Source organism: Hyperolius riggenbachi, chromosome 2 (assembly GCF_040937935.1).
Source record: "Hyperolius riggenbachi isolate aHypRig1 chromosome 2, aHypRig1.pri, whole genome shotgun sequence".
Taxonomy (NCBI): domain Eukaryota; kingdom Metazoa; phylum Chordata; class Amphibia; order Anura; family Hyperoliidae; genus Hyperolius; species Hyperolius riggenbachi.
In genome coordinates, this window is record NC_090647.1 from 406,945,008 (window position 1) to 406,963,421 (window position 18,414).

At 43.3% G+C, this 18,414-nt stretch overlaps 1 protein-coding gene across 1 annotated transcript in view; it reads right to left on the reverse strand.

The window, feature by feature from the left end:
* ATG3 (autophagy related 3) overlaps positions 1–18,414 on the reverse strand; it is a 130,772-nt gene that overhangs the window by 73,808 nt on the left and 38,550 nt on the right. Inside the window, exon 5 of the mRNA XM_068269828.1 lies at positions 17,101–17,171. Coding sequence (XP_068125929.1) covers positions 17,101–17,171 — 71 coding nt within the window. The remainder of the gene's footprint in view (positions 1–17,100; positions 17,172–18,414) is intronic.

Below are 18,414 nucleotides of genomic sequence, written 5' to 3' on the forward strand. Positions count from 1 at the left end.
GATAGCAGGAGATTGCACGCTGGCTGTGTGCGCATCGCGATCTCCTGCTTAGAAGGCGGAGCTCCGCCTTCAGTCTCCCAGCGGCGAACGCTGCTCGGAGACTGTTAGACAGCGAAACTGCCGTCTAATTAGCCTGTACAGCGTTGCGATCTAAGGAAACTGCAGAAGTGATCCATTGTCATAGGCTGAAGCCTAGGACAGCCGATCATGCTGATTGGCCAGCGGGGGGGAGGGAGAGAGCGGGATAAAAATGAAAACAAAATAAAGAAATTTATTATAATAATAATAAAAAAAAAAAAAAAATGAACACTGGGGGAGCGATCAGACCCCACCAAAAGAGAGCTCTGTTGGTGGGGAGAAAAGGGGGTTGGGAATCACTTGTGTACCGAGTTGTGCAGCCCTGCAGCTTGGCCTTAAAGAGAAACTCCAACCTAGAATTTAACTTTATCCCAATCAGTAGCTGATACCCCGTTTTACATGAGAAATATAATGCTTTTCACAAACAGACCATCAGGGGGCGCTGTATGACTGATTTTGTGCTGAAACCCCTCCCACAAGAAGCTCTGGGACCGCGGCACTTTGTTACAATGTAACAAGGTTCACAGACAGGAAATAGCTGTTTACAGCTATCTCCAACAGCCAAAACAGCTAGGAGCAGCTACATAACCTGCCCACAGTAAAAATGTCACCATGTAATAAATGTCAGAATGTAAATCGGGGAAAGGAAAGATTTTACAATGCGCAAACACTGACAATCATTTATACATAATTATGGTAAAAATTAAGCACTTTTTTTACTACATTATTTTCACTGGAGTTCCTCTTTAAAGCTGCAGTGGCCAATTTCAAGAAAAATGGCCTGGTCTTTAGGGGGGTTAAACACTGCGGTCCTCAAGAGGTTAAAGGGACCCCAAACAATAAAAATAAACGAAATTGGTACTTACCTGAAGCTTTCCTGGCTCCTCTCCCGGTCCCTCCGCCACATACCGCACCAGGGGTGTCTGGTTCCCACTTCCTTAACGGTGACGATTAAACAGAGCATGCGCAGTACTGTCACATTGGCCGTCCTTAATGACGTGCAGCAGCTGGCGTGATGACTAACAGCGTCACCGTTAAGGAAGTGAGAGCCCGACACCCGGCCCGAGTGTCGCTGGTGCGGTACGCGGCGGAGGGACCGGGAGAGGAGCCAGGAGGACACCGGGGGACCTCCCGACCTATGGTGGGCTGGAGAAAGTCCCAGGTAAGTACAAATTTCGTTTATTTTTACTGTTTGGGTTCCCTTTAAAGATGAACTGTAAGGGGAATTTTTACAAAACAAAGGAAAAGAGAGTGTGTTATGCGGGAAAGAGATAAGCAAAAGAAAGAAAAAAAATCCTCTTAACCTGTCGGTGTCGTGGTAGAAAAGTAGCATTAAAGGGGTTCTTCCGCGAATGAGGAAAAAAATAAAAAGTGGTTTATGCATAAACTATTAAACATCCTTCTAAAATAGTGTAAAAAGTTTTTTTGAAAAATTAATGGTTTCATCAATATAAGATGTATTGTAAATAGTGAAGTATGAAGGACTGGGAGGCTAATCCATTTGCTAGGGGTGTTTTTTTTTTTTTTTACTTTCTTTTACAACCATAACTGCTGCCTAAATAGTTTTCAGTGGTATAACCCACTTCTAGCAGGAATCGCCACTGCTGAGCTCTGCTGAATATGTGTTTACATTTTGCTAGGCAACCAGACCCGTGCAGAGACTCGTTTTGTGAAAAGAGTCATAAGCCGCTGGGAGAATCAGTCCCATCTACACCAAATGATTCTTTGTCAGATTCAATTCAATTTGATTCGATTCATTGATTTGATTGGCTTCAATCTGACATGTCCGATTCATGATTTGACTCAATTTGAATCTAATTGAATCGAATCATGAATCGGACATGTCAGATTGAATCAAATCATATCAATGAATCAAATCTGACAAAGAATCATGTGGTGTAGATGGGACTTATTCTCCCAGCTGCTTAGGACTCTTTTCACAAAACGAGTCTCTGCACCAGGGTCTGGTTGCCTAGCAACAATGTAAACACATATTCAGCAGCTCAGCGCAGCTCAGCTATTAGGGTTATAACGGCGATTCCTGCTAGAAGTGGGTTATACCACTGAAAACTATGTAGGCAGCAGTTATGGTTGTGAAAAGAAAGTAAAAAAAAAACACCCTAAGGCCTCTTGCACACTGCAAGTGATTCCGATTCCGATTCCGCTTTTTAAACAGTTTTTACATCCGATTCAGATTCCGCTTTTCAGTGTGCAGGGAGCAAACTGCAAATCGGAATCTGAATAGGATGTAAAAACTGATTAAAAAGCGGAATCTGAATCGGAATCACTTGCAGTGTGCAAGAGGCCTTACAAATGGATTAGCCTCCCAGCCGTCATCCGTCACTATTTACAATACATCTTATATTGATGAAATCATTTTTAAAAAATCTTTTTACACTATTTTACAAGGATGTTTAATAGTTTATGCATAAACCACTTTATTTTTTTCCTCATTCGTGCAAGAACCCCTTTAAGTTCACACGCCTGATTCCCGCAAACGACGGGTCGTCTGACCCTCCGGCAGGGCGGCTGTTCTGCAGACAGTTTGCCTGTGTGTACAGACTGTAGACACAGGCAAACTGTTGGCAGAACGCCGTTGTTTGCAGGAATCCGGTGTGTGTACGTGTCTTCATGCAGCATGGGGGGAATCATGTTTACCACTGGCACACAGTTAGTTGAAGACACGCCCCATTTCTTCTTATATAGATACCAAAGTTTATCCAGATTGCTTAGGGCCCTGTTTCACACTGAAAATCGCTGCAAAATCCCTGCTATTTTTCTGCATTTCTGTGTTTGCAATTCTTGTTCCCTGAATGAGAATTGGGAAGGCAATCACAGAAAAATTATGCCACCAATTTCAGTATGAAATAAACTGCTTTTCACACCGTTATTTTCTGTTATTTATCTGCTCTCCACTACATTGCTATGTCAGTGCAGTGTCTGATCCTGTGTCTGAACCTCCTATGTCTACCGTAATACTACTGATATTAAACGCTTAAAATCTTAGCGTTCATAGAATCAGAAACATTTATTTATTTCGCCAAGCATGACAGGGTCACACTCTAAATTTTGAGGTAGGGAGGGGACTCTTCAAACTACCTCTGTGCCAAATTGCAGCCCCACAAACACCGGTGGCTCCTGAGATGGGGTGTATCGAAACTATATTGAGAACCAGAGGAGATGCAATTTGGCACAGAGGTAGTTCAAGGGGTCCCTCCCTACTGTCAAAATTAGGAGTATGCTATGAGTGCTAAGATATTGATCATTTAATATCGGCATATGCAAATCAGCAGTGAGCTTCATGTGATGTCATTACCCACAAGGCTGTGCATCAGCAGTCCAAATTGTAATTAGGCCTACACTGAGTGGGAGGAGTTTCACCTGTTGAGCTGGATTTCCATTGGCTACAGGACTTTTTCCCCTCTGAGAACTGAGTTTTCCCTGACTGACAACTGGCCACAGTGTGTCTGTGCCATACATAATAACATACTGTATTTTGTTTAGTATATAGGATAACATGCATTGTTTAATAGAACACAAGATACGCAGAAACATTGAGAATGAGATAATGTGAGGAGACATAAGTTAAAGAGGTACTTTACTGAAAGATAGTAGTAAAGGAAAATGCATAAATAAATCAATAAATTGCAAAGTGAGAAGGTAAAAAATAGAAGACAGATCAAGAAATGCTTGGCACTCAATATGTAATTTGTTCATGTTTAATCGAAGTGCAGTTTTTAGGGGCAGTTGCAGATAAGGAGGGGGGCGCAGTGGGTACTTACAGCCACAGGGAGGGGGGGGGGGGGTTGGATGTGTCAGGGACACACTCCCCCTATCTTTACTTTGAGGGCCCCTGTTCAGTGCCCCCCTCTCCAGAAATGAGTTTAGCAGGACCGGGCAGGGAGCATGGACTCACCTGTTCAGAGTTTCATGCGACGGAGCTCCACATGCTGACGGTTTTCTCTGTCTCCAACGCCGCTTACTTTCTGATTAACAGAAGTAGAGTGAGCAGCACCGGAGACAGAGAACAACGACAGTACGCGGAGCTCCATCGTATGGAACCCAGAAGAGGTGAGTCTGTGTTCCCTACCTGCGCCCGCTGCACTCATTTCTGGAGGGGGGAGCACTGAAAAGCAGCCTGAGGTGAGGGAGGGGGAAGTTGGTCCCCCCCCCTCTCATGGCCGTGTTTGCCTGCTGCCCCCCTCCCCTCCTGCACTATAATCCTGGGGGCAGCTATACCAGGCTACCTATACTGGGGGCACTTATACCAGATTTCCTATAGTGAGGGCACCTATACCTGCCTGCCTATATCTGGGGTACCTATAGGTATACCAGGCTACCAACATTGGAGGCACCTATACCTGGCTACCTATATTGGGGGCAGCTATACCTTGGTCACATATACTGGAGGCACCTATACCTGGCAACCTATAATGGGGGCAACTAAACCTTGCTACCAATACTGAAGGCACATATACCTGGCCACCTATACTTAAGGGGGGGGGGTGGAGGCTACATCTTGCTATCGAATACATACCTTGCTAACCTATACTGGGGCTGCAAAATGCCATATCGCAAATACTGTACTTGAGCCTATAAGGTTGGGGGCTGGGCACAATTTTTATACCCTCGGCCTGGGAGAAGTATAGCCTAAAAACTAGCTTGTTGAATCGGATCCCCCATAAGCCTGTGAGTTATCATCCTTAGTACTGGCGGACATGAAAAAAAACAGACTCTAGACAAAAAGGTTTGGTACTGTATAGAGATTCTGAGATTTAGTATTCAACTAGGATTTGGCAGACAGTTTAATGCTCTGCTGACAGCACACCACAGGGATTCTAAGTGCAATGTGGTTTGTGTTAACCCTTGTGCACACTGGAAACTCCATTTAGCAGACCTAATGCTAAGTACACACCATACTATTTTGTGTTAGATAGATGGTTTGATAGATAATTTCCATCATGTCCGATATTATTATCAATCTTTTCGATAAGAAAAGATAATAGAGCAGGAAATCGACCGGAAAATCAATAGAGCGGAAAATCGACCGAAAAAATGCATTGTGTGTACCTAGCATAAGACTTGTGAGGTGACTAAAAAAAAAAAAACATTCTTAATTGATTTGCGTGAGGCTTAGGACCGTAAAATCATCAGGTGAATGGCAATTAGCTAAGCTACATTTTTGGCAAATTGTTTTTCTTCATGCTTGCATGGGGGAGCTTACAGTTTCACTTCCTCTAGACACCACAGGACAGAATATGTAGATTAGTTGAGCATACATGATCAACCGAGGTTACAAGATGTTACCCTAGAATGATAATGAACAGTATCCAGTATGAATTAGAATACTTGGACTTTTCTACCGTTTCCCACAATAGCCTGGTGTGGTAGCTGAGGATACAGGGACTAGGAAAAATGTGTGTATGTGGATAGATAACTGGTTAAGGGACAGAAGCAAAAAACCAAACCTCAAAATGGGAAACGGTTAGCAGTGGGGTCCTACAAGGGTCCATACAAAGTACCATTCTTTTCAATGTACCGTATTTGTCGCCGTATAAGAAGCACTTTTTCTCCCCCAAAAATGGGGAGAAAAAGTCCCTGCGACTTATACGGCAAAGGCAGGGAATCCCGACTTAATAACGCCCGCCGATACGAACCGCGACCCGCCGCCACGTCGGGGATTCCCTGTCTTTCTGTGCCTGCCTTTGTCCCGCCTGCCCGAGTCTCTTGGCCCCCCATGGAGTGTCAATAGCGGCGGCAACTTACCTTTGGCAGGCTGATCCTAGATCATTGCGCTGCCCCCCGCTAGCCTCCTCTGCCTCCCCCCTGCTTATCTGGCCCCCTCGGGTGTAGGAATAAGTATCGGTAGCTTACCTCCGCAGTGCGCCCGCGATGACTGCAGACATCCGTCTTCCAGGCACTTCTCGCTCTAGTGACCGGCTTTGAACTGCGCGTCATCAGTTCAAGCCGGTCACTAGAGCGAGAAGTGCCTGGAAGACGGATGTCTGCAGTCATCGCGGGCGCATTGCGGAGGTAAGCTACCGATACTTATTCCTACACCCGGGGGGGGCAGATAAGCAGGGGGGAGGCAGAGGAGGCTAGCGGGGGGCAGCGCAATGATCTAGGATCAGCGTGGGAGCCTGCCAAAGGTAAGTTGCCACCGCTATTAACACTCCATGGGGGGCCAGGAGACTCAGGCAGGGGGGCAAATGAGGACACATGGGGGCACCGGAGCACACATGAGGGAGCACAGGAAGACACATGGGGGCACATGAGCACACACAAGACACATGGGGGGGCACAGGAGGACATATAGGGACACAGGAGGACACATGGGGGGCACATGAGAACACATGGGGGGCACAGGACACATGGGAGGCACATGAGGACACATGGGGTGCACATGAGGAAACATGGGGGGCACATGAGGACACATGGGGACAAATGAGGACAAATGGGGGGCACATGAGGACACATGAGGACACATGGGGGCACAGGAGGACACATGGGGGCACAGGAGGATACATGGGGATATGGGGGGCACATGAGGACACACAGAAGGACATGTACAAGACGCTCCTGGAATATGGACGCACCAGGTTTAGTATTTTTTTCCCCTGGTTTTTGCCCTCTAAACCTGGGTGCGTCTTATATTCCGGAGCGTCTTATACGGCGCGAAATACGGTAGTTAATAATTTAGTAGACGGAATACACACCTTGTTTAACAGACAATTATCTGCAGATCAGATACACCAGGATAGATCTTCAGATCAGCAGATAATTGTCTGATCTGCAGATGAATGTCCGTTAAACAAGGTGTGTATGAGATCTGCAGATATCATAGACTATGAATGCATTTTGCAGGAACGGATCTTTTGCAGGAACAGATCTTTTGCAGATACTGATCTGTTGCATGTGTACAGTATCGTTGTGTGCTGCATCTTGCAAAGATTTTTATCTGATGGGAAGTTCAGCTCCATAGAATAGACTGTGTAGAGTATGGCTCTTATACTACATGGAAGGGGGTAAAATTGGTATGTGATCTTTCATTTTCCAAAGACTTTTATCTAATGTGTGTACCCACCTTAAAGAAAACCTGAACTGAAAATTAAAAGTCAAAATAAGCATACACAAGTCATACTTACCTTCCATGTAGTCTACTCCTCAGTGTCTTTCTCCTGTCCCGCGTCCTGTTTGTCACTGTGATCAAGGCAATTTTGCATCCTCCATTTTGAAAACGGCCATTACCCATAACAGCTTTCTGGTCAGCACACAGTTAAACTGTAACATCGCCCACTTGAGCCATCGGGAAACATGGACATTACCGGGTACATCAGTTTTCCTCTCAGCTATAACTGACAGCAACTGATATTTTACTGACAGCAACTGATATATTTCAGATCTGACAAAATAATTGTCAGAACTGGAAGGGATTATAGTCAGAAGAAAATTGTGCGCTTCTGAGAGGAACTGATGGCAAGGTAACTATGCAATGTTCATTTGAAGTTACCTCATGTGTTTATTTTAAATATTTTTACTCAGTACAGGTTCTCTCTAAGGCCTCCTTTCCACGACCTGTTGATAGGCAGTGAAATGCCTCTCAAACTCTCTCAACTGCTCACTTCTGCTTGGTAACTGCTTGTTGCTGCATGATAACTGCTTACTGCTGCCTGAGCACACAGCTCAACAGTTCGTGGAAAGGAGGCCTAATGCTGGATACCCACCATGCGTTTCCGCGTTCGATGCGGCCGTCGATACGCATCGATTCGATTATTTCCGACATGTCCGATTCAAGCTTCGATGGATCGTTAGGTCGATTTGCCATACTTTACATGGCATTCGACCTAAAAATCATCGAAATTCGTTCGAAAATGTTCGGAAATAATCGAATCGACGCGTATCGACGGCCGCGTGCGACGCGGAAACTCATGGTGTGTATCCAGCATTAGAGAAGGACTTGGGAATAATGGTTAAAAGGAGATTAAGCCAAAGTGCCCCCCCATTACCTACGCACCCTCCAGCATAAAATACAATCTTTCATTTGGGGTCGTAAGCATCCTAGAGTTAATAAGTCAACCCTTTTTGCTCATAAATTAGACGGTGGATTGGGAGTCCCCCAGATTAGCTCATACTACCGAGCAGCAACTATAACTCAACTAACACGGGTATTTCAAACTTGTGACACCCCTCTTTGGGTGTTTCTCGAGATCCCAGATAGTGCCCCTATGCTCCCGAGCACCCTCCTTTGGGTACCGCATAAGATGCGGCCCACTACCCTTAGCCCCCCCATGCTTCATAGCCTCCAAGTTTGGGACTCAGTCCGGTATTCTTCCCATCTCCTATCCCCCCACCTCCCCCTGCTACCTCTGGTTAACAACCCACTTTTTCTCCCAGGGTATGAGAACCCGGAAGCCTTCAGATGGTGGGTCGATAACGGCCTCACCAAAGTTATGCACTTTATTAACCCTAGAGGGGTGCACAGTTGGCCAGCCCTACAAGAAAACTTCCAGGTCCCACCGAGAGAATACTTTCGATTCCTACAAATAAGACATTGGATGCAGTCCCTCACTCAAAATAGGGAGCCCCCTTTCGACCCCACTCCATACGAGAATATAGGTCTTCACCGCCCCAACTCCAAAGGGTTAATCTCCACAATCTACTCCTTCCTGACCCGACCAGAACACCCACTCACCCACGCTTACATTACCAGATGGGAATCCGATCTGTCGGGCACGAGAGACAGAGAGGACTGGCTTAATATATGGAGCAGGATCTCCTGCTGCTCATCGAATCTTCACACCATAGAGGCGGCATATAAGGTTATGACCCGCTGGTATCTTGTTCCGGCAAGAATAGCCAAGGTGTTCCCCTCTGCCAGCCCCTTTTGCTTTCGTGGCTGTAGGTCACACGGAGACATGCTCCATATTTGGTGGACCTGTCCCAGGCTCACTAGATTCTGGTGTCAAGTTTTTAGGCTACTTTCCTCCCTCTTTCACATAACCATCCCCAAAAACCCTTGGCATGCTCTCTTGCACGAAAAAATAGAATTGCTGACTTTACCCCAGAACAAACTGGCCTCTTTTGTCCTTTCAGCAGCTACAATGACCATTGCCAGCAACTGGAAAAAAACCCTCGGTCAGCATTAATGAGGTGAAATCCAGAATCAACTCCTTCATGACTAATGAAAAGCTAACCAGTATCCTGAAGGACACTCACAAAAAATTCGAGAAGATTTGGGACCCCTGGATTCAATTAGAACACCCCCTCATGGAGAGTTCCTTGATCAGGAGGCTATGAGTCGGGATGGCCCTTTTCTTTCTTCCTCTCTCTTTTTCCTCTTCTCTTTCTCCTTTTCCATCTTCCTTTCACTCTCTCTTTCCTGATTCTTTCTCTTCCGCTTAAACTCCCCAGTTGAGCTTATCATGAGCGACCTCTCTGTTGCCCGTCTATCGCTGGACGACGAGCACGGGGGATCACAGTTTTCCCTGGCCATTGGCTAGGACCACCCCCTTCCCACCCATATACTTGCCCCAGATAGTTGGACATGGTCCTCTGGGTCACATCTCTATAAAGTCTCTAATATGCACTATTTCCTAGTTTACATTTTGTTTATGTTATCATTCCTCTTACTGCATGATATTTGACCAATGTTATGTTTATCACCCGGTTATTGTATGACGTCTGACCAATGTTACGTTGACTGTTACGATACTACTTGGCCATATTGTTAGCCTTAATGTATCTTTTGAAAATGGAAAATTTAATAAAATTTTTTGGAAAAAAAAAAAAAAAAGGAGATTAAGCAAGCCAAGCAGCGGTAGCTAAAGTAAATACAATTCTGAGAAGCATAAAACTGGAAACAAACTCTCAAGATGCTTATATACTACTCCCTCAGTATGAATCACTTGTGAGACCAAATCTGGAGTATGGGATATAATTTTGCTTATTTAGCTTGGGAAAAAACATGCTATGTATAAATACATCAGAGGGCAATACAAAACTTGGCAGATGAGCTTTTTGTCCCCAGGCTTGTAAAATGAACAAGGGGACATGACTTGCATCTGGAGGAAAAAAGGTTTGCCATCAATTTAGAAAGGATATATATTAGTACAAGGAAAGAATTGACTCTTGGGTGCATGTGAAAAAATAGAAAAATCTTTAATATACCAAACTATCACAGATACAAATACATACATATATTAAAATTAGTAGACAAGAGCATTAATAAACTCATGTATTAACCTATTAGGTCACTAGATACCACTGACTATAAAGAGAATAGCGAGGGGCTGCAGTCCCCTGTGTCCAGTATAATAATTTGCCTCCTGGCCCATCAACCGCAAATTGCTGTATAAAGTACTACCATGAATGATAGCAAGAGTCATAAAGATATAAAGTGGGTGGTTATGATCCAGACCGTATATCTCCACCTGGTTTAACCAAGTTGTCCTGCTTTAATTAGCACCCAAATGAGATGCAGGCTCCATTGATAGTCTTGTTTCAAAAGCTTATTGGACCTCCAGAGCAGTATATAGAGGACTTCCAGCGATTGTTTCCAACAAATAAAGCATCAACACTTGGACACTTGAGCATAGATGAGTAGCAAGCCGTGCAGGCCATGCAAGAAAAGTAAAGTTGTTTGCAAACTTAGATGTTGTTATAGTTCCAACACAGTAATGAAGCATATATGCGTGTGGCACATGGCAACAATGCAGGCATTTAAATAAGCTCAAACAGCAGCCGTCTTCACAAAAATATCAGCATATATAAATCCACTCGTGATCCCAATCGCGGAACACGGACAATGGCAAGCTGAAAGGTGAGATACATGCAATAAGCAGTAGTTCATGCAGGCATATAAGGAGGTATAATTGGTCCAAACATATTACCCCATGCTCCGATGTCCTTGTGCATGGTTATGCAGGCTGTGGCATGCCAGAGGGTACTGGAGGTCTCTAGTAGTCAGTGGGTGTACAGATGCCTACTTGTTCGACATGTTTCGACGAATAATTTCAGCCTCATCAGGAACGGGCATTCTGTGATCTATAGTGCCTCAAAATTATGGCGTTCGGATTGACGCCATTCAAATACCCGCGGCGTCCCCACCGTCCTGAACGTCCACGCCCAGGTCTCCGCCCACATACCACCAATCACGCGTAGCCATAGGCCAACGTGCGAGGGGGCGTCTTGCGCGCCAATCGGCACCGGCCAAACGGAAGTCCGTGCTCCAAAGATCGGAAGCGCATCATCCCATGTGATCAATGACGGGGAGCGAGAGGACAGAGGCACTGGGCGTGCGCATGGGGACAGGGGGGCGAGGAAATGCCCCGCACAATATTGGATTCATCAATACAATGCTCAATACTTGCAAAACCTTTCCTACAAATAAGATATATAGAGTTCCAAAGGACATAAAACTATTTGAGACAACCGGGGCCCAATAACCAAACCAAGGTGGAGTAATGGGGATATATACCCCCCAGATGTCCACTGCCGTATAAATGCATATAGCAGCGCAGCTTAAGCACCCCACATAAGGGGGGATATGCCCCAGCCGTACCCAAAGGTAACAAGTAACCAAAAGCTTAATATACAGTGAATGTCAAAAAATTTAGAAAGGAGTCCTTTACAGTTTGACCGGTTAACATCCGGAATATCTTACCTCAGGAAGTAGTTATGACAAACTTTATATCTTTGCATTGATGGACATCTATGACTATAATTACTGAACTAGGTAATTCCCAGCAGAGTTGATTCAGGGATATATCTGACTGCTATCTGGAGTTAGGAAGGAATTTAAATACTTCACCCCAAAGGGGTTTTTTACCCTAACAGACCAGAGCAATTTTCACCTGTCTGTGCTCCTTCCTTTTATTCGCCAATAACTTTATTAGTACTTATCACAACAAAATGATCTATGTCAGGTTTTTTTTCGACAACAATTAGGATTTATGTGGGTAGTACACTTTGTTACGAATTATTTTATGCTAAATGCATTTTAACCGGAAAAAAAGGGAAAAAATGTATTATTTTTCAAATCAGATCCCTATCACAATGTATGGCGACAATAAATAATTTGAGCGTAATTTTCTGTTTTTTTTGTTTGTTTTTTTTTTAAGTCCAGTCCATAATTACATGCCCCATGTAGTAAAAATAATAGTAATATGATAGTAAATCATAGTAATATATCCTCATAAAATGCAAATTAAAAAAAAGCTGAGTCCCTGAGGCAACTTCTTATGTATTTATTTTTTACATTTTACGACCCCTGATGTCCATTCATTCCATGCATTGTGATTGGGTAAGGGTGTCCCGATGGGTAACAGCGACAGGGGGTGCACGCGCATGCACAGCGGCAGCGAGCGACGCATTAAAACGTCTTGGAGCCGTTAAAGAGAACCTGAGGTATGTTTCTCACATTAATATTAGGACACAGAGGCACATTCTGCATACATTCACCAGCCTCTGTGTCCTTACAATGTGCCCCCAGGCTACCCCCATGCTCTGCTGTCCCCCATTATAAAAACCGCCAGGCTAGCGACATGCAGATTGTCGCTAGTCTGCTGTTTACCTTCTGGCTGCCATTCACCGCCACTCCCCCCTGCCTCCTGTACAGAGCGGTTCCACGCCTCTGTCCCTTACTTCCCCGCCTCCGTAAGCTTCCTCTAATTGGCTTACAGAGGCGGGAGGGAAGGGACACAGGTGGGGAGCCGTGCTATACAGGAGGCGGGGGAGCAGGGGTGAGTGGCAGCCAGAAAGTAAACAGCAGACTAGCGACAATCTGCGTGTCGCTAGCCTGGCGGTTTTTATAATGGGGGACAGCAGAGCATGGGGGGAGCCTGGGGACACACTGTAAGGACACAGTGGCTGGTGATTGTATGCAGAATGTGCCTCTGTGTCCTAATATTGATGTCACAAATCCACTTCAGGTTCTCTTTAAGAGGCTCCAACAGGATGTTTTAATGCGGCGGCTCGTTCGCAAGTGGTTAAAGCTAATTGGACCAAGCCAAGTTTTTTATTTTTTTCTCTTAGAACTTGATGGATGGATGTCTTTTTTCAACCAAACTACCTATGTAACAAAGGGAGCCTGATGCACTAACCAGCGGTAATATTGCCATATGCACAGAAATATTACAGTTGGTTGCGCTAATAGCATAACTCGTGGTACATTGCTGGCGGTAGGACAGGTAATATTTCTATGCGCTGTCTCTATACGGCAATATTACTGCTGGTTAGTGCATCAGGCCCTATGTAACAATCATTTTCAGTACTGAAGACTCGTTATGGCCTATTGATATTATCAAATAAAGAGGTTTGGGGTAGCATACATGGAATGTAGAAAAAGTTCTCTTATTTTATATCAATTGCAATATACTATGTAAATGTTGAAAATAGTAAATATTGCCCTATAAATCCTGAATTCACAAAGGAGCTTCTTTTCCCTCTCCTTTCACACTAGCTGTGCACCCCATCCACCACCATGCAGACAACTGTCAGCAGTGTGTTCTACAGAGGTAATATAACATATCTCTCCTGGTTCCACTGCTGCACATGTTATCCAGCTGCCCTACTCCTACGGGTGCTAGATGCAGTCTTCGCTTGCTGTCCTCAGCAGCTGATATGCTACTGCAGACAGAAGCTTAGTGTGCCATTTTTTAAAACAATTTAAAATTACTCTACATTGTAGACAAAAGATATTGAGAAAACTTCTACAATTTTTCCACAGGCTAGTCCTACTGCACAAGATTTAAAGGGAAAGGAGCACCTCATCTATAAAAATGTTTAAAACGTACCTCCCCCAAGGGAGATTGGTAAATGTCTACATTGTGTGTGGGCAGTGTTAACTTACCTACGGGGGCTGCTTTGTAGCCCATAATTTATAGTGCATTTTAATGAGCTAAATGTTTTATTATAAGTATGCATACACATGCTCAATATCTTAAATTATGATAGTGGGCCTTTGAAGGGGTTCTGTGGCCCTTTTTCAAAATGTAATTTAAGTGAGTAATTATTTTCCTTTATGATGTACAAATCTTTTCTTCCCTATCTTGTATATTATTTATACTGAAGCTAACATCCTCCTTTGCTGTACCTGTTTTGAATGCATGTTGTGTATTTTAGTCCGCGAATTGTGGAGCTCTGCACATCTATTGCAAGTAGTCAATTTGGGTGCAGCCTCTGTTTAGAAGCGCTGCCAATGTCTCCTGCTTTACAAAACTCATGTAAGTATACTTATGGCTAGCTGCATCCATGTGCATCAATTTGCATCCAAATTATAGATTAGGACTAGTACATGATTTGCATCTGATTTGCATTCAAGGCATGTATTTAGCCCTGTGGGGCTCTGCATGCCTCTGTTGGTCTACAATTCAGTTGCAGCCTATAAGCGCGGTCATTTGTTTGATGTCTGTTTGAGAGAAATGTGTATACCATTTTATGACTAGCAGCACTAGGAAAAAATCGTGTTTTTATCGTTAGATTAGCGGTAGGTCTTTCCCAAGAGGACCCGTCACTGCCGTGGGGAAGTCTAGTAGGGAATAATTTGTGCACATATTATTTATACTGAAGCCAACGTCCTCCTTTGCTGTACCTGTTTTGAATGCATGTTGTGTATTTTAGTCCACAATTGTGGAGCTCTGCACATCTATTGCAGGTAGTCAATTCGGGTGCAGCCTCTGTTTGGAAGCGCTGCCAATGTCTCCTGCTGTACAAAACTCATGTAAGTATACGTATGGCTAGCTGCATCCATGTGCATCAATTTGCATTAAAATTATAGATTAGGACTAGTACATGATTTGCATCCGATTTGCATTCAAGGCATGTATTTAGCCCTGTGGGGCTTTACATGCCTCTGTTGGTCTACAATTCAGTTGCAGCTTATGAGCGCTGCCATTTGTTTGATGCTTGTATAGAAAAAGCAGTCCTGTCTCTCTCCTGCTCCTTTCAAATTTTTCGTCTAGTTAACTGGATGAATATTCAGCTGCAGGAAGAGGCAGCCAAAGCAGTAGCTTTTCCTTCCTATTCTGCCTCTCCCTCCCCCTTCTACACATCATCTGATGAGTCATCCCTGTCCTCTGTGCCCATTCAAGAGAGCAGGGGGAAGGAGGCTGACTGCCGGGAGGAGAGCTGCCTCATGTTTCAGCTCAGCTTATCTCGTCCCTGTAAAGAAGGTAATCAGGGACAGAGCTTTTTACTCATCCTGTCACAACAGTTGGAAACGGCTCTCGTGCACAGCAGGACATCAAGAGTGTGCAGAAAGCGATGACCCGCAAGTACTTCGGAGTCACATGGAATCGTGGCCATCTTGGAGAAAATTATTAAGGCTGCTTTCACAGTAAGACGTTACAGGCACACGGTAGTGCAGCCTGTAAAGCAGCCCACTGCACAGCAATGAAAAATCAATGGGCTGTTCACAGTGCCCACGTTGCGTTACATTGTAACGCAGCACGTTTAAAGAAAGTGCTGCATGCTATAAGTTATAGACTGTTTGCACATGCGCAGTATTGTTGGAGGAGAAGGTCTCCCCTCCTCCTCCGTGGCCAGCCACATGGCTAATTAATATTCACTGCACTGGGTGACGTGCAGTGTTTACTTCCTGGAGCGGCCGCTCTGTGCGGCGATTGGCTGGCGGGACCATGTGATGCGGATCACGTGGTCTCCGCATCTCACAGCACAAAAAAGGCGCATCAAGAGCTGTATAAAGCAGCTCTAGGTAGCGTCCACCTCCAACACCACCAGGCGTTGCGTTAGGGGCACGTTATGCGACCTATAACGTCCCCTAAAACGCAACGTCCTGGTGGGAAAGAGGCGAAAATAGAAGTAATAAAGAGGGGAAATAACGGGGACACGATATGTTTATTTTATTCTGCAAGAAAAACACCACAGATCTTCTTTAAAGGGAACAATGAACCTATGCTGAGAGAAAGGCCGAGATGACAGGGAATGTAAATTAGCAGTAAAGACATAGTACAGCAGGGGATAAGTAACAAAAGCAAAAGGTTTAAAAACACATATGTTTCTAAAAAATTTAAAATAAACATAAAACAAATGTTCAGTAAAAAATGCTAGACTTTGAAATACCATCGCAAAAAAATACACTCCCAAAGTAAAATGAACTATAAATTACCTTTATTATAGATTGCTGTCGCTTACAGTAGGTGGTAAAAATCTGGTAGGTTTTGGACTAGTTCATCTCCACATGCATTCTCGGTATTTTCTTTATGTATTTACAAAAACACTGTATAGAAAGCATCTATACAAAGATGCCAGCAAGCCTCTCTACTCGCTTGCACAATATTTTGGCATTTGGACTGAACAACTGCCATTCAGCAAATAAAGAAAACACAGAGAATTCCACATGAGGAGAAAGACTAGTCCAAAAACTGTCAAATATGTCAGATTTTCCAGCCTATTGTGACAGTGACGTAGGGAAAAAAAATGTATAGTGTATTTTACTCTGGAACAAATGCACATTTTATACATATCGATATACATACAAACCTCTCCCACAGTGTGAGGTCAGGACCTAGGTCCTGACAGTTTGCAACCGCCAAGCAAGCAATATCTCCCACTGTGCATAGAACTCTCAGTAACTAACATTCCGTACAGATTACCTGGCAGGACTATAGATGTCACCACCAGTGATAAATCTTAAACTGTAAATCAGGGAGAGGAAAGACGTCACAATGGGCAAACACTGACTAAATAATTTATAATTATAATTTATAATTGAATATTGTAAAAAATAAGCAATGTCATTTTCACTTTTCAAAAATACTGGCTATAGGAGAAACCAATGCAGCACAAACTCATCTCTAGTTGCAAACCTTCCCATTGTTTCCAACACAAAAGTTACCACTGGAATATTTAAATGTGTTAGATGCTATATAATTTGTAGGGAAAAAAAAGTAATCAGCATAATTTGCATACAAGGACATGCATGCCAGCCTAATAATGTAATAGTTTATTACATAAAACATCAACATTTATTTTGCCACTGGGCGGGTTTTTTACTATTCTTACCATTTTTTGTCATCAGAAATTGTTTTTCGCTAGGCAGGTAAGGTTTAACTTTGGACTCTTCTCCTGTTGACCTGAATAAACAGAAAAACAGAAAACAATCATATACCCAAATGAAGATGAATTATTACTAAGACTCAATTCAGACAATATTTGAAATACAATGTATAATGACCTTTGACAGCCAGAGCTTTAAGGCTTGGCATTCCAAAAAGTAATATTGCTACTATTTTTATGATTTACATGGCACTATTATCTTTCGTGGCGCTTTAAGGTGGCCACACACCATTTCCTTTTCACATTTCTTTTCAATTCAAGATTTACAATCAATTTTTCTAAATGATTGTAACGTTTGAAAAATCTGACCAATGTACCACACGTGTGTTTAATTTTTATCCAATTATAAAAAAAATGATTGAAAACGCAGAAAACAAATTGCTTGCATCTCTACATTCTGAAAATGTCCATCTACAACACACCATAAAATCTTGCCAAAAATCAGGAATTTCTGCCACTCCAAATACAGAAAAAACAAAAACGGATATCGGATCCGAGTCTTCACTTGCATAATAAAAAAAATGTTTGATTTTTTCTGTACAAATTGTTTTTATTGAATTGCTGTAAAATCAGATCATTTTACTGTATTGCTTGTAGTCACCTTTGCAGAGTAATAAACAAACAAGGGTACACTGAAATATATACAATGGCACCTAAAACAAAAGTAGTATAAAAGTACAACATCTTACAAAACACAAAAGGAAGAGATCTTTGCCTTTGGGATTAAGGTGAATGTCCTGGGTTAGATTTTATGTATGCTCTACTTACTGCGCCAGGTGCAGTATAATCACGGCCCAGGAAAACTTCACTTGAAGTCCCAGGGTCGTGAATACACATACTCCGCGGCAGGTGGCCGACGCATGTGCCCCCTGTCACCGGCCGTTAGCGGGGAGATGAATGAATGGGAACGCAGCATCAATTAGATGCCTGTTTCATTGTACCTTCTTGGAGTTACTGTACCACGCATTACTTCCGATATACTTATGTATGCAAATCGGAAATAATGTGTTGGGACATCTTGTGGCCAAATAGTAAATTACATGAATATGCATTTTTATTTAATAAAAATACTAACACTGACATTTAAAATTAACCATTTCCCTCCCACAATACCCAAACTTTTTTTTTGTATAGAAAAACAAAACAAAACAAAAAAAACATAAATAGTTACCTTTAGGGACTGAACTTTTTAATAGGTATGTCAAGAGGGTATATTACAGTTATTTTTTTAATGTATGTACTTGTAATTAGTGATGGATG